The sequence below is a fragment of the Dermacentor andersoni genome, chromosome 4, assembly GCF_023375885.2.
Source record: "Dermacentor andersoni chromosome 4, qqDerAnde1_hic_scaffold, whole genome shotgun sequence".
NCBI lineage: Eukaryota > Metazoa > Arthropoda > Arachnida > Ixodida > Ixodidae > Dermacentor > Dermacentor andersoni.
The window spans coordinates 162,217,405-162,243,293 of record NC_092817.1 but is presented as its reverse complement, the minus strand read 5'-3'; the positions used below and the strand labels follow the sequence as shown (position 1 = coordinate 162,243,293).

Sequence of the window (25,889 nt, the reverse complement as noted above, 5' to 3'; positions counted from 1 at the left end):
TGTCGTCCGCTCCCGTCCGATTGCGTCTGTGCAATCTCGAAGGAGTACCAGGTATCGGGTGTTCACGCGGCTGCGTCGCGAAGGCTAACAGTATGAGCCGCCTTCCCACCGTGGTCGTTGCCACCGCCTCCTTGTTTCTGCTGACTGTGAGGCGCTGTGCAGTTGAAGCTGCAGCGCCTGCGTCCGGAGTGGTGACGACGCCGCCTTCGACGCCAGGGTCGAGCCCGAAGCCCTCGACCCGGAGCACGGAGTACAAGAATATGGACAGCCAGACACTGTGCGTATATATACACATGTCTGAACTGTGTGGGGGGCTTTCCCACTTTTCGCGCCGGCAGGTGTGCTTAGAATATGTTTGAGCTTCCGTGGAAAAGTGGTCCCATGCGTACATTCGTGGAGGCAGATCGTGCGTACGCTAAGGCGGGTGACAAGCGTTGTTTATATTTATCAAAACGGGTGTAAATGTTCGAGCTTTAAAGTGTGAACCAAATCATTATATCGCCGAGAAACAAGCGCGGAAGAAAGACCAGGCGAGTGGCAAATTTAAGCTCAGTGATTGCTTTCGGTTAGCAAGAAGCCATGCTCGCCAAATAGAACAATCATAACGGTTGAGCCATTCAAAGATGGGGTTCTCAGTGCTTAGTTAGCTATAACAAAACCAACTATAGGACATCTATAGGAGAAACCCTAAGAGAAAAGAAATGTCCCTTCATATTTTGTAAACAGGCTAGCCGCAACGAGAGAAATAAAAGTGAGCACTGTCCCGCTGACGAGCACGGACCTACGCATATATATATATATATATATGTATATCTGGCGGTTTCACGTGTTGAAGAAAGTGGGGACGAAACGACCGACACGAGGGTATCGTGGCATCGTCATTGAAACACGGCGTTTATATTGGTAGCCATACGTGTTCCGGCTAAATGTGTGCTTTTTATTCGGGGGTCTCCTGGCAAATCTCGCAATCATTGTATAGCAAAGCTTTTTAGTGATTCTAGTGCTCCTTTGAAGGCGGGCTTTTCTATAACACCCTTGTAGAAGTTGGCACTGCTGGGAGTACCTACATGCACTGTGAAGCGAGGCAATGCTTTGCAAGGACGGCTTGCCACTCAAAGGAATCGGCTGGCCCACAAGACGAGAATGAGGAGTAAAGTTCTCACGCCTGCGGACGTATACGCTACGTTTAGTTATGTCATTCCATGTTACACAGCAGTCGCTGCTGCTCGCGTAGGTCCGAGAATGTGTTGCAGTAACTGCTACGTGTCTACAGTGTGTACAACCTTGTAGTGACCCTCTACAGCAGCTTAGCGACTATGGCGTTGTGATGCGAAGCTCGAGGTTGCGGGTTGGATTCCGGACCCGCGCCTGCATTTTCATGGGGGTGAAATGCAAACATGTTCGTGCACACACTTTGGCTTAAGTGCACTTTAAGTTATTCCAGGTAGTCAAAATTAATCCGGAGTCACTCACTACGGCGTGCCTAATAATCAGATCGTGGTTTCCCCCGTAAGATCAAAGAATTTAGTTTTACTTTTATGATGGGTCCATATCGCTAGCGAAGGTGCGGCCACATTCGCAAAGTTTGCGATACAGCAATCGCGTACGTCTTGAGCCTAACAATGACATGATAACAGTGATCATCAGTAAAAGGCTGTCACCGGCAAAAGCTAACACGCGCGCGTGGCACTTGTAAAAAAATTATATTTTTGTCTTTCTACTCAAGACGCTATGTTGCAGCTCAAACATCAAATGCTAAACGATCGTTCCCGTAACATGAAAGCCATCCTCGGACTAGACCTCACTCAAGCCTTTGATAACATTTCCCACGCAGATATCCTTGACCAGGTCTCCAACCTCCACCTGGGAGAACGAGCCTACAATTACATTCGTGACTTTCTCTCCAATCGCACGGTCACCCTCTCGGCCGGGGATTTACGATCAGACCAGCTTCCCCTTGGCAGCAAAGGCACCCCGCAATCTTTAACTTAGTCATGATTGGCCTTGCCCAGCAACTACAACGAGTCGACAATATCAGCCATACCATCTACGCCGACGACATCACCATCTGGTCGTACCGAGGCAGTGATCAGCCCTCCAAACGGCGATTGGCACGGTGGAAGCCTATCTCCAAGGGACCGACTGCGCTGTTCGCCGGCTAAATCAGACCTTCTGCTCTACAAGCCCATTCAGCGGGGTCGCCCTCCCAAACACCAATCTGATCACCGACCCTGTGACGCCATCACCCTACGCCTTCAAGATGGCAGTCCTATCCCACACGTCCCTAGTATCCGGGTCCTCGGTCTCACCATCTCTACCAACGGCTCCAACGCCTTGGCTCTCAACAAGATCTGTGACCAATCTCAAAACACCCTACGACTTCTTAAAGGTATCTCTAACCGACGAGCAGGACTCAAAGAAGAAAGCCTTCTCCGCCTCGTCCAATCCTTTGTCATATGTCACATTACCTACGTTGCTGCGTACCTCAACTGGTACCGGGCTGAGCAAAACAAGCTCGACACCCTCATACGAGGGGTCTACAAGCAAGCACTTGGCCTTCCGCATTGCACCAGCACTGAACTCTTCAACCAACTGGGAGTTCACAACAACCTTTCCGAACTCATTGATCCCAACAACGCTCTCAGCTTGAATAGCTCGCCCTTACTGAAATGGGACGCTTTATTCTGTCCGCGCTTGGCTTCACCTACCATCAGCAACAGGGCCCCAAACAACTGATCCCGACCGACATCCGTAGCTGCATCTACATAGATCCTATCCCTAGAAACATGCACCCTGAATATAACAGGGCCCGGCGCCAAGCTCGGGCCCGAGCTATCATAAAAGCCCTTGCTCACGTACCTGGCGCCACATTTGTCGATGCAGCCCAATATTCCCATGGCACACAATTTGTGGCCGTCGCCACACGTGATGGAGTCCTACACCACGCCTCCAGCGTCACTACCCCCACTGCCTAGACGGCTGAAGAAGTGGACATCGCCTTGGCCACTTTAAATCCCACCTGTCACACCATCGTGTGTGATTCTCGCTTAGCCGTCACTAACTTTGAATTTAGTTAGAGAAAGGCCGTACTTCTCCCCAAGCTCTTCGCATCCTCTACCAGGCACCACACTCTAAAGACAGCATAATCTCTCTAACATGGATCCCGGCCCATGCGGGCCCTTTCCACCCACACCTCCCTAATCTCAACGAGGTCACCCATTCCATTGCGCGAGGCCTAGTCAACCGCGCCGGAGTCACTGGAGATGAGCTGGACACCAGGGACAATCTGACAACTTATAACGATCTCGTTAAGGCCTTTTACCTCAGTCGCCGTACCTTCCCTCCGCCTCACCCCAAGTTCAGCCGGGCGCAGGCTACCACCCTGCGTCTGCTACAAACACGTACCATTCACCCGCCCGCCTCCACCTTATATTTCCAGACGTCTACACTACCCCCAACTACCGGTGCTGTGGCATTCACCCGGCTACGCTTCCGCATATGCTGTGGGAGTGCCCAGCACAGTACACACAGACTAACACCACGACTCTCTCGTCGTGGTTGCATGAGGCTCTGCGGCGTTCCGCCCTCGACGACCAAACCTGGGCGACCCAGCACGCCCGCGAGGCGGCGGCGAGGCAAGCCCTCGACGTCCCTTCATGGGAGGCTTAGGCCCGGCCATCATAAAGTGCTGGTTGTACAATAAATGTTTATTCCTCCTCCTCCTCCTCCTGTATGTTGAGCGTGTGACGTTCCATGTTCGGTGAGGAAAATAGTCAAGTAAAACGTAATTTTGTTTTATGTTCTCGACGCATGTTACAGGGAGCGGACGCTGTCCGAGCTTCGTTACGGCGTAGAGCTACTGGTGAGCAAGGTCACCCTGCTAGAGCCACGGCTAGGCCGCATGGACAGCGCCATCGGACGCCTGGAGAGGGCTCTGCTCCGAGACAGGTGAGCGTGCAAAGGCTTTCCTGCATATGTGGTTCACTTTACCTTGCGGACAAAAAACGCGAAGTCATGTTCTTCGACAATGTATAGCGTAACGACTAGGTGGAGTCACGGGAAAACACTATGCCCTAAACTGCAATTGTGCAATTACAGCCTTATTAGTTTGAGACATTTAGCCTACCTCAGTCGCGTGAGCACGCGTACACTGTGCTGGAACGGATGTCAGTGTTTGTGTAGCAGCTGAGTACTTATCCGACTGGTCGTGGCCATATGAGGCTACATATTAGTTCATGCTTTCTTTGACATCAAAGCTATCAGAACATAGTTTCTCATGCAAAGTAAAATGAAGCTCGGTGACGTAGATATCTAAAGCAATAGTGCACTGTCGGTTTGTTTGTCTTTAGGTGGTCCGTCGCAGCTTCTAGGCCATGTGAGATTAGGCTTATATGCTTATAAACTTATTGGCGCCTGAATTTCGTTATATTTCGGTACGTGAAAAAACTGGCTTGAGTAACACAAACTCTGAGCGAAAAATAAAGACATATGAACGCCCTACAATGACAGAGCTTTGTCATAAGCACGCCTAAATCAGCAACAAAAATTGAACTTTTCTACACGGCCGTGTCATAGGAAATCCATCAAGTTTATCGCCACCTTTCGTGCGAGCTACCGAACAATGGCTTCAGAAATATGTGGTAAACAACGCCGCGCGCTAGATTGATTGCAAAGTTCACATTTATCAAAATATGTCAACCTTTAGACACAGCGTCTTAAAAGAAAACTTTGACTGGATGGAAAAATTATCCGTACTCAGCTGCGGTGCTTTTCCCGTTTCCCAAGTCGAACCATGCAAAGCTTGCGTTTTGGTTGAGAGCCCGGTTTGTAGCCTAAATTTACGCTCCGAAAAACACACTGCTTAAACGAAGCTTCAAATTTAACATATCCTCTGAAGCTTACGTAATTGTTGTTATACTTTAGTGATACTGATTGCAATATTTTATTGTTGATGCTGCGCGTCGAATTTAATTTATTAGCGCTTCAACAACGCATGTATACGAGATAAACTTTCTGTTGGGATATGTTATCACTCAAATAACAAGAGTTCGATAGTGGTCTGTATATTACTGGTTTAACACTGATTGTGCAAATGACGTTAATCTTTGCTGCTTGGAATACCGGGAACGGCGCTCTGAGAGGCCCTGCTGTTCTTTAAAGCACATGGCTAGGCCAGCTTGCTTTTAGAGCGAGGAAGCTGATCGAGCTTGATCATTCGAATGCATAAGTGCCGTAGGCTCTCCACAACATGGCACTCATTGCTAAAGCCTAAATAATACGTATTGGGAGCAACCATGATGCTCGCTACAAGTAGCAAAATCAAACGTTTTGGAACTATATTAGCAACGTATATAAGTGTTGTTTGTTGTTGTTGTTGTTTTTTCCACTATTTAGCTTGTTTTTTTTGTTTTTTTTTTTCAATTTAGCACGGCCTTCTCTGCTAGCGTCAGTCCCTCCCAAATCTACATTGATTATTCTTGCGCGCTCTAAATTGAGAAATGACAGCGCTGAGTGGGCCGAACGTTTCCTTTGCCACGACCGCTCTTGAGGTCTGCATTGCTCAATGGTTCGTCCCAAAATTGGTCGGTCATCAACGCAAGCTAGCACAGTCGCGTACGAATCTCCCTGTGCAGAATGCCGAGGACAGTCACAAAAAAATGGCTGTGGCTTAGCTAAGGTTAAGCCCAGGATGCGAAGCATACTAGCCTTTATTTTAGTTGTTGAACCACTGTTTAGCCTGGTGAACTACTGTTGCTTGGCTATATTTGGTTCGGCTAGACGAAGAAACGACTCATGCGTTACTCTGCTTCGCCTTCAAGAGTGGAACGCGACAGCGTTCCCTTCGACCCGCCAAGGAGTGTAAGACAATGGGCTACGGCGCAGCGACTATGCGCCCCGCATTGGACGCGGTGAGCGTCGAGCAACGCAGCGTTCGGCGCGGCAACGAAGCTCGTTTCTAAGGCAACACCGCATTCGCTAGAGGCGCTTTTGTACCGCTTTGAAGCATCGTACTCGTGGCTCAGTGGTAGCGTCTCCGTCTCACACTCCGGAGACCCTGGTTCGATTCCCACCCAAGCCCATCTTGCAAGAGTTGAGCCAAAGCCACCTAGAAACAAGCGCAGCTGCTTATATACCGCCGCGACGCCGCGAGCGACGGCGCGAGTTGGAGCCCCGTTTCTCCTCTGTCGTGACGTCATGGTGTCACGTGGTCAGCCTTAAAGGCGACGCCGCGGGCGACGGCGCGAGTTGGAGCCCCGTTTCTCCTCTGTCGTGACGTCACGGTGTCACGTGGTATGGCATGGGGTCACTAAAGGTCATTGAAGGCGACACCGCCGCGCCTGAGGAGCTGGGTTGAGCTCTAGTAATATGCTTCGCATAAAAGTATGTTCAAGCGTCTCGTGTCGTCCACAGTCATCAAACGCAGTGTGACCACTCATCTAAATGCGGGAAAAAATATCTGTAAAGCTACTTTCGGCCACCATCAGACAGAACTCCTTCCTTCTACCTGTATAACGCATTCGCTTTTACACCGAGAAGTCACTATACTCAGGGACAACTTTCTGTGGCGCAGCCTTTGCTTAGAGGCTGTAGCTGCAATGAAATCACTTACAGAACACATGCCTCGCAGCCCTTGCACTAAAGGGCTCTGCAGAGGCACTGGTGCTGCTATAAATTAGCATGTTTTTGTATCTAATCCTTCACAACGTACTTTTACAACCACAGGACTCACTTTTCATCGACCTCATTTTAATATATACATATTTTACACCATTTACAGCGAATATTTTAGGCCAATATACAGCCACCCGATTACCGCCATATTCATCGATACTCATTGCCATTCATCACCAAATGTAATGGCGCTCTTTGGCCATTTCTGGCCCTTGCGCCAAGAAACAATATCCATCAATCAATCAATTTTCTGTGGCAATGAATGGAAGGCTATGGGCGCGTGGCTGCTGCACATGTGTTACGGCTCGAAGTAGTCCGCCAGCCTTTGACGCAGCTTTTGGTTGCTCAGAACAGACACTGAACCGACGCAGCTTCACGTGCGACGGTTTCGCATTTACCGAGGCGTGGAAGGGAAAAGCCGCAGAATAAGTAAACTTTTACATTCAGTGGCGTGTTTTATATTATGTAATTGTTGCTAATAAGGTGATGTTGCTAATAAGATGTTTGTGTTTTCGCTTACCCAGCTTAAACTAACGTGGATGAAAACACGGGACTGTTTTCAAAAGTGCTCTCACTTGTGCGCGCTTTGCCTCCGTAGCTTTCCCTTCATTGTCGCAGAAAGTTGTCCGCGAGTACAGAGCAGCTCTCCCTAATGTCACTATGGATGCTATCGTTTAATAAAAAAAAGCGTCCCAGCATGCTTTCTTGTGGTTGTTGTAAGAGGGAGAGGAGGTTAACGGTAAGATGAGCAGTGATGGAACAAGAGATATCTGTGGCGCCAACGTTTGAATAAGGACACTTTTCTTTCTCGGAACCGTGACAAAGACCCGTCTCCTCATTGTAGCGTTGGCTCCACGCACATCCCTCATTCCGACACTGGTGATTGCTTCAAGTCTCCATTTCCCGCCGAACTTTTCTGTTGTGTAAATATATTTTTTTTTTCATGTGATAAGAAAGTTGTATCTTTCGAGTAACTTCAAGCTGTCGACACTGTCATCAGGGAATATTATCAGCCACTTTTCCCGGCTTTAAGATAAACCTGGATACAATATAGCTACAAAAGAAATAGTCAAGATCACAGCTATATATCACAGGAGTTTGAACTCATCCGCTACTACACCTCTCTGGTGGGCTTTGTAGGTGCGCGCACCTTTAAAAAAATTGGTATTTCGATCGTCTTTGGCTTCCTTGTTGCGCAGGCGTCTTTTATTGCTTGCTACTTCCAGCTCACAGCGTGTATAGCGTGCTACCGAAGCCACCGGTGTCCAGAGCTCACCATCCAGTTTTGTCCTGACATATCCGCGCACAGCGCAAGCCACGTAAGGGAGCGTTACACTCGCCCCACACTACATTCCGGCTCTCCCAGCTAAATGTCACCTAGAGATAATGAAAAAATATGACGGAAGGCGTTACGCGAAGGGCAATCAATGCATTTTTGGGGGCTATTCTGACCCAAAGAACGATGGCAGTTTATCAAAGGCGAGCGCCTGCATCGAGAACCATAATAATAACCTCAAAACTACACGCCGCAAATCAGTGGGAGTTATTTCTGATCAGCAAAAGAATTATGAATCCAGGATTCTTGAAGCATTTTTGGTTACCGTCTTTCACAAGTAAGTTTTTGCCACTACATGGAAAGTTTGTCGCAGTAGTAGTGCCTTGCTGTTAACCTTTTTCGTGAGCGTCTGTGCACCGACTACACCGCAAGGATGTTTTTGTTATGCTTTTGTTTTTCGCAGCACAACTTCCGAAAGCCATGCAGGTTATCAGACGCGTTTTCCACCAAGGCCAATAGGATACGCGACCGGCAAGGTGAGCCACTCCAAAGAAGCGAGGACAAGGTGCTGTTAGACCATTAAACATTAAACGGTGTTTCAACGAGATGGCCGCCCGTACAGAAATGTCTAAAAAATAAGTGCTCGGAGGACCATCAACTGTATCTCTATATTAACGCGATAGCGTTAAGGGCCCTGTGTCTTTTATTACCTGGTGCGACCGTCACATTATATGTTGTCACCTGTACATCGTATGCAGAGGTGTCAGATGGATGGAAGTGTTACATAAGAAATAAAAAGAGGTGAGAGATAATAAGGACGTATAGAAGAGCAGGCAGGTTAACGACAGGTAGTTCAGGAAGGGAATGAGTAGGGAGATCAAAAAAGAAAGAGAGTGCAATGAGAAGGGGAAAGAGAGAAAGAGAGACGAGTGCAAACAAGGTAACCGCGTACGCTACGCTGCGGTAGCAGTCGGCGCTCTCGAAGTGTAACATAAAGGTCTGTAGATCTCAGGAACTTCTGCAGCGCAAATAAAGGCTTCTACGCGAAGCTTCTTTAGGAGCACCTCTACTCGTCCCAACAATCAACTAAATTCCATGATAGGCCTCGTAAGGTTTTCTTTTTTTTTTTTCCTACGACGTCGTTTATTCACAGGCAGCAAATGGAGCTGCCAAAAGACTGTTTTCAATGCCCTTAAGGAAAGGGTTTCCGCTTCCCAACTGCCGTGATGCGTGAGGGGTGGCAAGTTTGATATACCGGCATTTCTCGAAGAGAAGGAGGCAGGACACTCCCGTATAAGGTGGGAGCTTTCCATAGGTAGGCCCTGCGCTGTGTATATATGTGGGGAAGCCCGTTTATGCATTAACGTAACGGGTATTGTTTATTGTGTACAGGGTGCATGCTATGGCTCTATTTATAACTGAGGCTTCGTCTCTTGTGCATGTGCATGACGGTGTCTGCTTCAAGCCTAGTTTACCTTCCTTCAGCGTTCTGAGGGATCAGTGGTCTGGCCTATGGCTTCTGACCGAGATCTACGTGTTACTTATCGTCGCTGTTATAGTCGGCGTGTGTAGATTGATAAGACGATGGCACCAAAATTCGGTTCTCCTCAAGTATACTCCACCTTTCCGTCTTACTTCCACAACGCAGCGACGCGTCTCCTCCTTAAGGTTAGCCGGGGTTGTTTGGTAGGAAGGGAAAACAAAGTCTGTTCGCATACAAAAGCCTACCGACGTGCGCAAGAAGGACTGGAAAAACGTGATAAACAAACGAAATATGTTCGCAGGGGGCGAACTGCGAAAACGCTCAAGTACTATTGTATTAGGTTTCTATAGCACACTCCTGCGCTTCTGGTTAGTCGCATGTTCAAGAACCCGAGGCAATCAAAATTATTCCGGCGCCCTCAACTACGGCGTCTCGCTTAGCGTAGGTGTTGCTTTGAAGTGTTAAACTCTAAGAAGGAATCAATCAAAATGTAATTACGTAACTACGCGTGCGCAGGGATGCGGGTCGTCATCGTCCTCCCTGTCCTCGAGCGGAGACAAGGCCTCCACCGCCGAGCTGGCCTCCATAGGTGACCAGCTGCGGGACCTGAGGGACGAGCAACGCTTCTTCCGCCACATGCTCGGAGACCTGCGCAATTACACGACGCACAGCTCAGATCGCATCATCGGTAAGCAGGATGTTACTATGTCAAAACGCGTCCGCGAAAAAATGCGTACCAGATCGCTTTGCGTGCCGTGATCGTGTGCCGTGACCTTGGTACGAACGCACGTACGCGCTCCTGATTGGCTGCCGTTGCTAGCAGTAGCTTCGCACTCTAGTTTCATACTGCTCCGAAGCACAGCGTGATGGCCTTCTAAGCGCAGCAAAGGCCGCAGTGACCATGTTTGCGTTCTCTTCTCGCGAAAACCTTCGTTCCGGTCCTGTTCTACTTAAACATGTAGAAAAATATAGCCATGATCGTCTTCCAGGGTGCCGTACTTCGTCATTCAATGGAAAACGTCTCAGCAGAAAGCAGTGTCAAAGCCAGCGAAGCACGAAGATCCGAGCCGCTGCTGCTGCTATCAAAACAGGCAGCGCGTATCGGTATAATACGACGTGCTGTAAGCGACGTATCTCTTTTCTACTAAAAAAAAGAGGTAAAATCATGGCGATGCTGACGATCAACACATTACGAAATGACAGTGGGCACTATATACGAGCAGGTGATGATGGCGATAAGTGTTATGTCTCTCGCAACTAGAGTGACGTGCATTTCAAGCTTTATAGCCTACTTACGTGGATGTGGGACAAGCCGCCTTTTGAAGAGGAGCTTCTTTGTCCACTTATAACCTTAGAAGCTCGGCATTTGTATGTGTGGATATGTATAGTTCAAGCCGGGTAGACGACCGAGTGGTCAGGAAGTTGATGAATTGGTTTATATAAACATTTGTATCAATACCCTACGAATGTGCTGGTGACCGGCTGCGTTATCTACGTACACAGTGAAACGCAGTGACACAATAAAATGTCACAGTGAAACAACAAACGGTACCTAAATATTTTTACTACAAGAAAAATCGGCCTTCAAGCGCATAATTTCTTGAAACGAAGATTTCTTTTTTGCCGGCCTTCCCTGTGCTTGGCACAGCTGTAAGGATGGTTTCTCGCCAACTAAACTGGGCCGATGCCGCGGACTGCAGTCGCGTGTCAGGGATTTGTGCAGTGTGCGGTCACGTGGTTGCGAGAGCGTGGGCATGGCTGAGCATATGAAAGCCCGCCCTGGCAATTGTGGGAGTGTTCGCCATTTGCAAGCCGCTGTGTCATCGCTGGCACGTAGTTTGAAATAAACTAAAATTGCACGCATTTTTCTTTCTCTGTGCATATAACATTTAACTGAAACTTTTCGAAAAAGCTTCGCTTAATGTAAATTCCAACAAGGACTCTGCATGCACCGGAATACTTCTTCTAATGCATGCAGCTCAAATAAAATCACAGTTCGTTCATGTCGCAAAGTCTATAAAGCAGCGATAAATAAAAGTTGCCACTTGTGCAGCTCGACTGGCTGAGCAGCAGTTGCAGGCGATGACCGCAAGGAATTACAAAAGCAACGAACGTAATTCCAGCTAGCTACTGGGTTTTTTTTTTTTTTTGCTTTATAGGTGCACCAAATGTTGGACCGTAGCATAGCTAGAATTCCGTGGTTTCGATAATACGATTAAATTCGTCAGAGGCTCACCGGTAAACACAATGGCGATTCAATTTTATTAAAGAAACTCTGAATTACAAGGAACTTATTTGCGATCACATTGCCAAAAGCTATTAGTGAAAAAAATATGGGAGAAGTCGAAGGCGGCCGTTGTGACAACAAACTACTCAGGCAACCAGCTCATCAATCTGATGTTCGTAAAAAAAATAATATAGTAAACGAACAGCTTTCGATAATTAAGGAACTAGAAACTGACTGAATAAACTAGAAACTTATGTGTACCGCCTCCATAGCATGCATATTCAGGCACCTTTAAGTCGGAGGAATGACGCGCCTGTGAAACTTTTTGCATGGATGTCGATTGCACTCTCCATAGTGTAGATGAGGAGAAGCACTGTAATGTCACTAAAAGTGCCCATGGGTAGTACCCTGCTGCTGAAAAAAAAAAGTGAGGCCGTGTCATGCCGCGAAACATTATTAACTACTTGCAGTACACCGTCGAGTCATTCTGCTGCCGCACTGGCATCGTGAACCCCTACTCGAAAGCAGACTTGCTAGCAGCAGCCGATATGAATGATCAGTTGTCTTTCTGCCGTTTTACCACTAGGGCAACCACGCTGGCAAGAGTTTTCAGAATACGAGGCGCCCGCTCTTGAAGAAATCGTTAATACCATACTTTTGTTGTAAATACATGTCCGACACTGGGTCGTCTTTTCCCTTACTGCTCTAGAACTGATGTTGCTTTCCTGTATTCAGTGCGAACGTTGAAAGGGCGTTCTCGGTGCTTCATTTCATAAATCAAAACACGCACACGGCAACGACCAATTCCGACGTTGCTAATTGTTTACACTAAATTGTCAATGCAATAAACCTAATGGCAATGTCGACAGTAAAGAAAAAAAATTGAAGGGCACTTACTCCGTACGTGGATGTATGAGAAAACATTGCGACGTCTCTTCTATGACGACTCAGCCTCATTCGCGTACTTGCGTGGACCTCCAAAGGAGCCGGGCGGAGCTAATTATTGAGCAGTCGAAGTCGAAGGTTCGTCCATCGGAGCGCACGATAGAACTCACCGAGATCACTGCACCGAATGGCATCACCGCAACGCGCGGTGCTATACATTGACCCTTTTCGCGGTGATCCCGTGGGCGCTGCCATGTTTGATCACGTGGTGACGCGTCCATTGCTTGCCTCAGCTGCCTCCGTTGCCTGTGTGTCGACAAGGGATGTACATGACGCCGGTGCGGCTCTGCAAACCTATGTTTCTGCGGATATCACAGACGGTGGCCGGGTGACAGCTTCAAAGGACGTGTAAGAGATTTCGGAGCTCATTACGCTTGGTCCAAACGGCGCGAGCAGCTTATACGGCGCTTGTGAAAAAAGCTGGGTTAAAAATGTATTCCTAGCTATCCTAACTTTACGCTTATGAATGGAATCAATATCAGTGTGTTTAGCTCTCAGTTCTTTATTTAGCAAATAATCTTAAGCAGCGGCTTGTCACGTTACTGATTCGGTAAAATTTTCCGGGCAGGCACTATATGATTGTTTATTTTCTGCCTGATCGCTCGCGGATGTGCTCAGTTGCGATAGATTTGTTCTTGCTGGGCACAACGCATGTAACGTAGATGTTCTGTACATTGTAATAGGTTGTAGCAAATACGTATCTCTAGTCACTCACTTACTATGTTGACCATCACGAAACGTTCAGCTTCGAACATTAGTAAGGTGTCGGTCTAGTCGCTGTCACCCATGCTTCGGTGCATTGATTCAAGTATGCGCCTGTTCACTTATTCTTGCTACGTTGGGCATAGAGCGGGCGTAACTTTGCGAATGAGTTGGGATGGGTGTAGCTAGATAACGAGCGAGAAATTTACTAGGTGCTAAGAAGCGGCACTACTCCCTTTATCACCGTATAACGAGCGCTACTCGCTCGTTAAGGCGTTCCGGGGTTGAAGTGTTTTCCTTTGAAGTTAGCTCTACAATGATGGCGGAAGAGTGAATCTTTTTTATCCTCATGACAACCATGCATCGCGAACACCCGGCAACATAGGCAGTTCTTATGCAGCAGCGGTCCGTGAACTTGGACGCGCAGATTCATTCGATTCCTTAATATGGTAGTCACAATTTTTGAAACTAACTACTGCACACCTCTTCACTTCACCACTCCATATTTTACAGCATGAATGGAGCACAGTGCGTTAGCGAAAACCCAGTTGCATTTCCGAAAGCTGATCGCACGGAAGATGGGCGGAAGAGGTAGTGGTTTCGCTATTCGTCCGCTTTCGCTGAGGCAACGTGCGGCGCGGCACCGAAAGCACCATCTCGTTTCTCTAGAGCAAAGTGCTTCGCGAAAAGGGTCAGTAGACCTAAAAACAAACGCTACGACGCTACGCGACGCGATGCGAAAACACCCGTGCGGTTAGATTTAAGTGCACGTTAAAGAACTCCAGTTGGCCGAAATTTCCGGAGTCCTCCACTATGACGTGCTTCTAATCAGAAAGTGGTTAACCCCATGATTTAATTTTCTTTAACACAATCGGTGTAGCGTGTGACATACTTCTTGGAACATGTATTGTCTGCAGCTTATCAAATAGCAAATTTTGGCGAATTTTCATGTGATGCAAAACACAATGCGCAAATCGTATCTGGCTGCGACCTTCTTTATATTGTGGGACAGCTGATGTACGTACGGTAATACGTGCGTGTTAATTTTTGTTTTTGGCTCCTGCGCTTTTTTTCCCGCGTTTTACCTTCTGCAGGAGGCTTTCGCACACACACGTAATAACGGAGAGAGGAAATCGAGCGTCTTCGAATCGGCTGATCTGATCACTAAAACCTCTAACAAAGTTGTGCTTGCATGACTTAATTATTGCCGAACTGAGGCACGCGTTAGCTATTCCCCTCTTCATCAGTTTAGGATGTGCGCTATGAAATGGTAGAAGGCTTTTCTTAGTCCTTGGGTTATGCGTGCAGCAGGCATGGGCCTTCGTAAAACTAAGTTTAAGGTCTAGAAGTCGAATCGAGTTATCCTGTGGCAATTCCAAGGTGAAATCTAATCCGCCTTAGACGTAATTTCACGTTGGACATCCGCTTTCGCAGGGCCGGAATGGCGAGTCAATTTCTTTTCTTCTTTGCCTTTTCTTCTCCGTGGCGGGCCGCCAGTGGTAGTTTTGCGCGTTCGGCCACGGCCAGGGTAGAGGAAGTAGCACACCCTGCTCCTTTTCTGGCTCGGCCGTGGTTCCGCATTGAATGATTTACTAAATCACTTGCCGTAGTCAGTGATGTCGAGGGCAGTACGCGGACGCTTCTATGCGTGTGACCTTGATTCTCCGCTATAGCAGGCGAAGCCCTCTGGAGAGAAAGGACGCGCGGACTCTCGTTCGAAATTTCAGCTGTTTTCGCGCTGCGCTGCGGCGACTCGACACCTTGCACACACGCTTGTTAGCGCGCGGCCCATGTACTTCTGTTGCCTTATTGCAATGCCCAGACCTGGTGAGGGGCACTATAAAGCAAATAGCTTCTTACAGCGAAGATCGCTATGGCTACTCCTCCGGGAAAATCATGGCGGCGAACAGGAAACGCCTTGCGGCAAAGCTAACGTTCTCGCGAATGCTCTGTAGCTCTCAATTTAATGTAGGTATGTTGAAAAAAAATCTAAATGAAATTGGCCACTAAGACGATTCTATCATTACGCCGAGTTTCAATTACTTGCCATAATTAGTTAGTTCACACTGAAGTTGTAAATGTTCCAGAATTCCCGTCTGCTGTCAATACATGGGCATCTACGGAGGGAGTATGGTTACAGAAAACGGCTGTAACTCTTGTTTTGTCGAAACTATCCCGAAAAATATTATATGGCAATTAGCCGCTGAAATAACTATAACATTACGCCGAGTTTAATTTCCTTTTCTTAATTACGTAGTTCACAGTGAAGTTCTAAATATTGTGGAATTCCCGTCCGCTGTCAGTACATGGGCTTCTACAAGAGGGAAACGGACAGCCCCATGTTTGTCCGCTAGAATAAAACAAGTCTTTCCAAGTTTCATTTAACCAATTAACTAGGAAGTATGCTCAATCGCAAAATTACAAACAAACGTGTTTTGCTTCGTGCACTCCTCTCGACTGCGCCCCGGTAAACGCATATCGTCGCTCGCGTCGAGGCTCGGTTTAACGGCCACTTGCGTTTAAACGGCACTCCGTTGGAGCTGCGTCGACAACACCTGCGTCTTTAGAGTGCGGCATTAAAGAATTGAAGAAAGTAAAAGCCCTTCGGCGGTAGCTCTGTGTATGCATGACGTAGTCCGTGATGTAGTGCGTGCCCGATAAGACGACCAATGGGAATTTCGCTATACCATTTCGCTCCACCGTTCGCTGGAAAGGCCACGCGTGATCCGTACGTCTGAAGAGCAGTGTCTCTATACGATGAATGACGTAGAGAGCAGCGGCGGGAGGCGGATCGTCGATGTCCTGCCAACCTGTCCTTTGTGCTCGAATAGTTCGGTCCACAGTGTTACAGTGACCCCAACGTGCCCACGACGGCGCGTCAATGGTCGTGTATAGGTTTGACGCTAGCCAGGAACCTGACCGGCGTTGTCACAGAGCCATTGGCGGTGTATCACAGTGACCACAAGGTCACCATCACTTGCGTGGCAAGTTAAAGATGAAATAAAAAGAAAAGAGACAAGACAACAAATGATTGTGTATTTTTTTTATTGCGCATAAATGGCATGCATAATTATATGTATAGTTTCATGCCAACGAAATTCTATTCCAACATAATTTATACCACCATAGCAGCCTCGCTGGTCAACGACCTTCAAAGGGTGGAATGGCTCCTCAATTCTTTCTGTGGCTCTTTCGAACGTATTCATGCTAGTCGGCGGCTGGACTACCTCCGCCGATGCAACGGCACGCGCTCTCACGCAAACTAGTTGCGGAGCGCCTTCGTCACCGAACGGCTGACGGCTCGTTGAGGCGCATCTGCTGCCTCGCGAGAGCTTTGGGGCACGAGAAAGTTTGGGTGGTTTAGAAGCATGTGATCGGTGGTGGCGTCGTGTCGCCTTTATTCGTCGCCTGGGCTGACGGTTGTGGGACACGTTCGTCGCTGCAGTCTACTGCGCGTGTCTTATCTGGAAGCGCTGTTTCGTCTCGCCGGGTCGTCTTGCACTTAGACCGGCTCCTGCAGTTCCTGGAATCTGCACGATTTTAGAGTGAATGGTCGGATCAGTATCTGGCCTGCGTGGTTAGCGAGGGGAGAGGAAAGCGTAGGTGCGGTCTTTCATCATGCCATCGTCATTACGCCGTCATCATCATGTTGTAGGTTTTGCGTTATCTTCATGCCGTCTTGGTCACGCTGCCATCGTCATCACCGTCAACGCCACACCGTCGACGTCGTCGTGGTGCCGACACCGTCGTCGCCACGCTGTCATGCAGTCTACCAAAACATGCCAATGATAACTTGTGCCGTCATCATCAAGCTCTGTTATCGATGCCAGCAGTGTACTTCACAAATATCACTAGTGTGTCCTTTATTAGATGTCTGCATTCCACATTATTCGCTTTGAAGTCTTCTTTGATGATACATGCAACATTCTTTTTCATAATGTTTAGAGATGTTTCCCAGCCTAACGCTCGGTTATTAGTGCGGGTTTCCATCTCGAAAGGGGCCATGCACAGATTTCTAGCCATCGTCTCTGGCCGTCCCTAGTCCAACCTCAGGTGGCCTTGATGCAAATCATCCGCCGCGGTTGCGGGAGACAAACTAGAGCAGCCGACGGCTACCTACCGGTAAAATAGGTACGAGCACGCGCCCGGCCTGCCGCTCGGCTATTTCGGGGCCTCAACGCTTGGAAAGAGGCGTTTCTTCTCAACCAGAGGGCGTCGCCCCAGCTAATAGATGCATTGGGTTGCCACACGAGAAGTTTACACTTTGGGAGCGAACCAGACCCATCGAAAGGTATTGTTACGCGTATAAAACTATTTACAATATATTTTCAAATTCGGTGGTGGCGTAACATTTGACTAAGGTGCGCGGAACCAGTTTTCTTCGCAACAGACCTCCGCAGCAGACGTCACATCCAGGTTGGGACAATGCCTCCTAGGGACGACGCGTCGTCTACGTCTGCACCGGCACCATCGGCTACCCAGACCCAGTATGTTTCCCTTTTACATCCGCATGACCCCGTCACATTCTCCAGTCTCGATGGTATGGGCGTCCAAGAATGGCTCAGCACGAACGAACGTGTCAGCAAGATGAACATTGGGACACGACCATAATGCTAGCCAATGTCATTTTCTATCTGTTAGGAACTCCGCGCGTTCGGTTGCAAACACATGAAGAGGAACCTACTAGTCGGAACCTGTTCAAGGAGAAGCTGTCTGACCTTTTGGGCGATCCCTCTCGTCCACAGCTAGCCGCCAAATAGCAGCTCACTACCCCGCACCTCCACCAAATTTTACGCGTATAAAATTATTTACAGTATATTTACAAACAACCAATGTTCGCGGAGACGGAGGAGAGCGCAGCCAGGCTGCGTCAACTTTTCTTCTTCTTCAGGACCGTCGACGTTCTCTTCTTCGCCTTAGTGTAACAGTGTTTAATGACTCTGTAGTGCTACGTAAACTTCTCCGACTGCAGTTCAACCGAAATGTGGTGGTCTTAGCCTGTGCCGTATTATGAAATTGAGTAGTGCACTAGCCCTGCGCAAATCCGGGAGGAGACTCTTAATCGGCTTTATGGTTTGCTATAGTTTACCTTACAAGAAAAATTATCGCACATACGAATGCAGCCCGAAGCTGCATTCGCGTGTGCAGCCCGAATGCAGCCCGAAACAGGCGTCTCAAAAAAAACCATCCGTGATTACCACAGAGGAGACTATGCCAATATTAACAAAGAATTTGAGACATTTCATTCTGGCACCTTTTTAGCTAGGTTTTCTTGGTCAGTCAACGAAAACTGGCTTCTGTTAAAGAAAAGCTGTGTGCTTTAGTGGCAACATATGTCCCCCAAATCAGAATAACAGGCGATAGACAGAACCCTTGGTTCACCAAGTACCTTCGACGGCTAAGAAACAAGAAGAAGAGGATATACGCAACTGCAAAGCGTACAAACTGACCCGTGGAATCGGATAAATATAGATCATTTTTGAAAGTTTACTGCTCATCTTTAAGACAGGCTAAAAAAAAATACTACCCTCAAGATCTACCTTCACTACTTAAAAACAACCCCCAAAAATTCTGGCAGGCAATTTCACCTAATAGTGGCTCGCATCACATTTCACTAAGTGATGGTAATCAAGCTCGAATCAGTGACAAGGAATTCCCAGTCGTCTTTAATGCATTTTTTTCATCCATATTCACAATAGAAGACGATTCAAATCTGCCGGAAGTCACGGACTCAAGTCAAGTGCCAGTACATGCAATCCATCGATATAACAGAGGATGGTATCACAGGTCTCATAAATAACCTTCAGTTGACTACTTCTTCGTGTGTCGATAATATTAACACAAAAATTTTAAAGAATACAGTCACATTATCTAGCAAATTTTTGTCTTATTTTCCGCCAGTCGTTACTATCAGGCCAGCTTCCCTTAGACTGGAGAATTGCAAAAGTGATACCAGTACTCAAAAGTGGCAGCAAGAATTCCCCAGAAAACTATCGTCCAATATCACTGACGAGAATTTGCAGCAGAATGTTTGAACATATCATTGCATCTCACATATATAATCATCTGGAATCAAATAATTTTTTCTTTATTAACCAACATGGGTTTAGGAAAGGCTTGTCATGTGAGACGTAGTTACTAGAATTCACTACAGACTTGCATTTTAACATGGGCCGTAATCTTCATACAGATTGCTTTTTTCTCGACTTCTCCAAAGCCTTCGACCATGTAGCTCACTGCCGTTTAATTTCCAAGTTATCCGTTCTCAAATTAGAGTCCTTAACGCTCTCCTGGATTCGTAACTTTCTATCAAATCGTCAGCAATTTACAGTCGCTAACAGTTTTACGTCACCCCTTGCATATGTCAGTTCCGGTGTACCGCAGGGCAGCGTTCAAGGACCCTTGCTTTTTCTAATTTACATCAATATTCTGCTCAATAATATCTCATCCTGCATGCGTGTTTTCGCCGATGATTGTATATTATATTGACCAATTCGCAGCCTTGATGACCATCGCATTCTTCAAGAGGACCTTCATCTCGTTACCAAATGGTGTGAAGAATGGCAAATGAAACTTAACTCATCTAAATGCCAACTAATAACATTCACGCGAAAAACATCAATTCGTAGCTTTTCCTAATATATAAACACAAATATAGTATCTCAGGCATCAGTATATAAACATCTAGGCGCAAATCTTTCACCGAGCCTTTCCTGGTCCTTTCACATCGCAACCGCATGCGCAAACGCTTCCAAATGTCTTGGGTATATTCGTCGCAACTTGCGTAACTGCCCGTCTAACATCCGTACATTAGCATTCCTATCATTTGTACGCCCTCAGCTCGAGTTCCCGTCCCCTATATGGTCTCCCTACCATGAATACTTAATCCGCATGTTAGAAGCCATTCAAAACCGAGCTAGTCGATTTATTTCCCGAAATTACAGCTACCAGTCAAGCATTACTCAAATAAAACTTGACCTTTCCCTTCAATCACTGAGTAGCCGACGTGACATAGCACTCCTGTCCTTGCTTCATAGATATGTTCACCAAATGAAGCCATCAGTCTTGCCACTTGAACGCGCGTCTTGCATATCACGACGACTTTATAATGATCTAAGCCTCACTCGCATTTATGGCAACACTAACGCATTTAACTTCTCGGTTCTACCACGAGCGATTCGGTAATTCGCTTCCTAACAGCACTGTCGCTCGAATGAGCAATAATAAATTCAGACAACTACTGAACCTGTAGTCTTCATCATAACAAATATATTCATCTGTACATATGTCATGTCATGTAATACGTGTCACATATGGGCCATGTCATTCTTTTTTTTCTTGCTGTTGTTGTTTCAATTTTGTTTGCTTTATGTGCTCGCGTTATGTACCTTATTTTTCGCGAGTGATACCTCGTTTTTTATGTTACCGTGAATTGTACTTTTCATTCCTTTCCCGACAACTATTTGTATTGATTTAGCGTTTTTATTTGCTACAGTTTTACAAGCACGTGATCATAATAAACATTTTTAGCCGTCACATTTTTTAGCGCTCATATATCTGTTTTCTCTTGTCATTTGTTCAATGACGCCCCGCTTACTCAATGCTCCCCTTGGGGCTTGTAAGGTACTTTGAAATAAATAAATACCGAGGAAACTCATACGGGTTTCTCAGAAAGAAAGCTTTTTGCAGTAGCAGAAAAGTTCGTCATGGCTCGGGGATCGAACCCGGAACGATCGCCTTTCAGGGGCGGTCGCTCCACCATGATCTGAGCTAATCAGAAAGCTATTAGGTCACCCCGACGCCTAAGCCAATTATTCACTGAGACCTCGAAGCGCGCGAACAGTGAGCGACTGCGCAGGGAGAGCTCTCTGTTGTATGATCTTGTTTTCTTTTTATGAAATCTCCTCCTCCTCCTCCTCCACATGGCGAATTTCCGTAGAAGTCATTTGCCATAGTTTACCTTTTTTATGACTGCCATTATCCCTGAAGAGAAAAGTATATAACAGCTATGTCTTACCAGTACTCACGTACGGGGCAGAAACCTGGAGGCTTACGAAAAAGGTTCTATTTAAATTGAGGACGACGCAACGAGCTATGGAAAGAAGAATGATAGGTGTAACGTTAAGGGATAAGAAAAGAGCAGATTGGGCGAGGGAACAAACGCGAGTTAATGATATCTTAGTTGAAATCAAGAAAAAGAAATGGGCATGGGCAGGACATGTTATGAGGAGGGAAGATAACCGATGGTCATTAAGGGTTTCGGACTGGATTCCAAGGGAAGGGAAGCGTAGCAGAGGGCGGCAGAAAGTTAGGTGGGCGGATGAGATTAAGAAGTTTGCAGGGACAACATGGCCACAATTAGTACGTGACCGGGGTAGTTGGAGAAGTATGGGAGAGGCCTTTGCCCTGCAGTGGGCGTAACCAGGCTGATGATGATGATGACCTTTTTTATGACACACATTAGATACATGCCTTTTTTTGGGGCGAGGGGAAGGAGGTTGGAAGGGAGAAGGCTTCTACATCAACAATTTTTATAACTAGCATAATATGCTTCTGTCCATGTTTACGTTTCTTTATCCACGTAAAACCATTGCACCGGTTCAAGCAAAGAAATTGTAATTAAGGAAATCCTAATGGCGCCATGTGGCAACAGTTGGAACTATACCGGCTACGTTGCTCAGTGATTATTCTAAAATATATACCACCACGTGTTGCGAAGTGCCGGAAGGGCTACTTCAGTCAGGGGCAGGCTTAAGTGCGACATAAAGCGCGTAATCAACGCAAAGAACGGTAAAGGTGCGCAATCACCTAGCCCTGAAATAAAAATATTTTCGATTATTTTTGTCTTCCTCGCAGCCAGCAAATAATTGCGATGAGCGTAAGTGTATATACTGCACGTTCCTTATATTAATGAGAGAACTCATTTTATTTTAATGGACTATGCTGGGGTCATCATCATCATCATCATCATCATCATCATCATCATCCTAGTTACGCAAAATGCAGGGCAAAGGCGTCTCCCATACTTCTCCAGCTACCCCGGTCATGTACTAATTGTGGCCATGTTGTCCCTGCAAACGTCTTAATGTCATCCGCCCACCTAACTTTCTGCCGCCCCGTACTACGCTTCCCTTCCCTTGGAATCCAGTCCGTAACCCTTAATGACCATCGGTTATCTTCCCTCCTCATTACAGGTCCGGCCCATGCCCATTTCTTTTTCTTGATTTCAACTAATATGTCATTTACCCGCGTTTGTTCCCTCACCCAATCTGCTCTTTTCTTATCCCTTAACGTTACCCTATCATTCTTCTTTCCATAGCTCGTTGCGTCGTCCTCAATTTCAGCAGAACCCTTTTCGTAAGCCTCCAGGTTTCTGCCCCGTACGCGAGTACTGGTAAGACACAGCTGTTATAAACTTTTCTCTTGAGGGATAATGGCAACCTGCTGTTCATGATTTGAGAATGCCTGCCAAACGCACCCCAGCCCATTCTTATTCTTCTGGTTATTTCAGTCTCATGATCCGGATCCGTGGTCACTACCTGCCCTAAGTAGATGTATTCCCTTACCACTTCCAGTGCCTCGCTACCTATCGTAAACTGCTGTTCTCTTCCGAGACTGTTAAACATTACTTTAGTTTTCTGTAGATTAATTTTCAGACCCACCCTTCTGTTTTGCCTCTCCAGGTCAGTGAGCATGCATTGCAATTGGTCTCCTGATTTACTAAGCAAGGCAATATCATCAGCGAAACGCAAGTTGCTAAGGTATTCTCCATCAACTTTTATCCCCAATTCTTCCCACTCCAGGTCTCTGAATACCTCCTGTAAACATGCTGTGAATAGCATTGGAGAGATCGTGTCTCCCTGTCTGACGCGTTTCTTTAATGGGATTTTGTTGCTTTCTTTGTGGAGGATTACGGTGGCTGTGGAACCGCTATAGATATCTTCCAGTATCTTTACATATGGCTCATCTACACCCTGATTCCGTAGTGCCTTCATGACTGCTGAGGTTTCGACTGAATCAAATGCTTTTTCGTAATCAATGAAGGCTGTATATAAGGGTTGGTTATATTCCGCACATTTCTCTATCACCTGATTGATAGTGTGAATATGGTCTATTGTTGAGTAGCCTTTACGGAACCCTGCCTGGTCCTTTGGTTGAAAGAAGTCTAAGGTATTCCTGATTCTATTTGCGATTACCTTAGTAAATACTTTGTAGGCAACGGACAGTAAGCTGATCGGTCTATAATTTTTCAAGTCTTTGGCGTCCCCTTTCTTATGGATTAGGATTATGTTAGCCTTCTTCCAAGATTCCGGTACGTTTGAGGTCATGAGGCATTGTGTATATAGGGCGGCCAATCTTTCTAGGACAGTGTTCCCACCATCCTTCAACAAATCTGCTGTTACCTGATCCTCCCCAGCTGCCTTCCCCCTTTGCATCGCTCCCAAGGCGTTCTTTACCTCTTCCGGTGTTACTTGTGGGATTTCAAGTTCCTCTAGCCTATTCTCTCTCACCTTATCTTCATGGGTGTTACTGGTACGGTATAAATCTCTATAAAACTCTTCAGCCACTTCAACTATCTCATCCATATTAGTAACGATATTGCCGGCTTTGTCTCTTAACGCACACATCTGATTCTTGCCTATTGTTTGTTTCTTCTTCACTGCTTTTAGGTTTCCTCCGTTCCTGAGAGCCTGTTCAATTCTATCCATATTATAGGTCCTTATGTCCGCTGTCTTACGCTTGTTGATTAACTTAGAAAGTTCTGCCAGCTCTATTCTAGCTGTAGGGTTAGAGGCTTTCATACATTGGCGTTTTTTGATCAGATCTTTCGTCTCCTGCGATAGCTTACTGGTTTCCTGTTTAACGGCGTTACCACCCACTTCTATTGCGCACTCCTTAATGATGCCCATAAGATTGTCGTTCATTGCTTCAACACCATGGTCCTCTTCCTGGGTTAAAGCCGAATACCTGTTCTGTAGCTTGATCCGGAATTCCTCTAGTTTCCCTCTTACCGCTAACTCATTGATTGGCTTGTTATGTACCAGTTTCTTCCGTTCCCTCCTGAAGTCAAGGCTAATTCGAGTTCTTACCATCCTATGGTCACTGCAGCACACCTTGCCGAGCACGTCTACATCTTGTATGATGCCAGGGTTCGCGCAGAGTATGAAGTCTATTTCATTTCTAGTCTCACCGTTCGGGCTCCTCCACGTCCACTTTCGGCTAACCCGCTTGCGGAAAAAGGTATTCATTATCCGCATATTATTCTGTTCTGCAAACTCTACTAATAACTCTCCTCTGCTATTTCTAGAGCCTATGCCATATTCCCCCACTGACTTGTCTCCGGCCTGCTTCTTGCCTACCCTGGCATTGAAATCGCCCATAAGTATACTGTATTTTGTTTTGACTTTACCCATCGCCGATTCCACGTCTTCATAGAAGCTTTCGACTTCCCGGTCATCATGACTAGATGTAGGAGCGTAGACCTGTACAACCTTCATTTTGTACCTCTTATTAAGTTTCACAACAAGACATGCCACCCTCTCGTTAATGGTATAGAATTCCTGTATGTTACCAGCTATGTTCTTATTAATCAGGAATCCGACTCCTAGTTCTCGTCTCTCTGCTAAGCCCCGGTAGCACAGGACGTGCCCGCTTTTTAGCACTGTATATGCTTCTTTTGGCCTCCTAACTTCACTGAGCCCTATTATATCCCATTTACTGCCCTCTAATTCCTCCAATAGGACTGCTAGACTCGCCTCACTAGATAACGTTCTAGCGTTAAACGTTGCCAGGTTCATATTCCAATGGCGGCCGCGGGAACATAAATACCAATACTGTTACAAATCTCTTAGGCTAGAATGCAATAGCCTTTTAAAATAACTACAGTTTCGCAACTCGGCTTAAGTTCTGAAGCCCAAACTTGATTTATCCTTGTATATCATTCTGTTGAGTTATAGATTAGCTGTTTTTTTTTCTCACGAACAACACTTCCTCGACTTCTTTCTTAAGTTAAGGTGATCTCGAAAGGAATTTCTAGGTCTTGTCGTTCAGCGTACTGAAAAAGATTTTATGTAACGACTTTTTCGCACACATTTACAGGAGCGTGCATTGTTTGATCACATATTATTCCGTCTTATAGCCCGATGGCTTCCATGAAACAGTTTAGTTCTTCGCATTTCACGGATACTGCAGCTCCGCTGCGCCGCGGACCCCGCGGTCTATTCTTCTCGCGTGCACGTCGAATAAATGGCAACGCACTGCACGCAGCCAAGCTGGAGCAGCGAGGCTTCCTGCTGGCGAGGCCAGCGGTCAACATACAGACGAGTCGGCCAGTCATTGTAGGAGGTAAGACGTCCGCCAACGGAGCGGCGCACCTGCTGAGACCACAAGTACTGCCCTGGGAGTCGCAGCCTTCCATGTCCTCCGGTACCTTGAGCTCCAGCGGTACTGGAAGTGCCAGGCCCTTGCACATGGTTGAGCTCAAGAACAACCACAGGTCACCCACGGGATCCACGCCTCCCTTCCGCAGCAAGGCGAGTAGGCATTCTTTTTTTTGGGGGGGGGGAGGGTATCGATAACAGCGC

At 46.8% G+C, this 25,889-nt stretch overlaps 1 protein-coding gene across 1 annotated transcript; it reads left to right on the top strand.

The window, feature by feature from the left end:
* On the top strand, nucleotides 1-25,883 carry LOC129386581 (uncharacterized). Its single transcript, XM_055074662.2, has 5 exons — nucleotides 1-277; nucleotides 3,820-3,948; nucleotides 8,412-8,484; nucleotides 9,948-10,119; nucleotides 25,573-25,883. The coding sequence occupies exons 1-5, from the start codon at nucleotides 93-95 to the stop codon at nucleotides 25,881-25,883; spliced, it is 870 nt and encodes a 289-aa protein (XP_054930637.2). The 5' UTR covers nucleotides 1-92.
* Nucleotides 25,884-25,889: the final 6 nt, after the last annotated feature.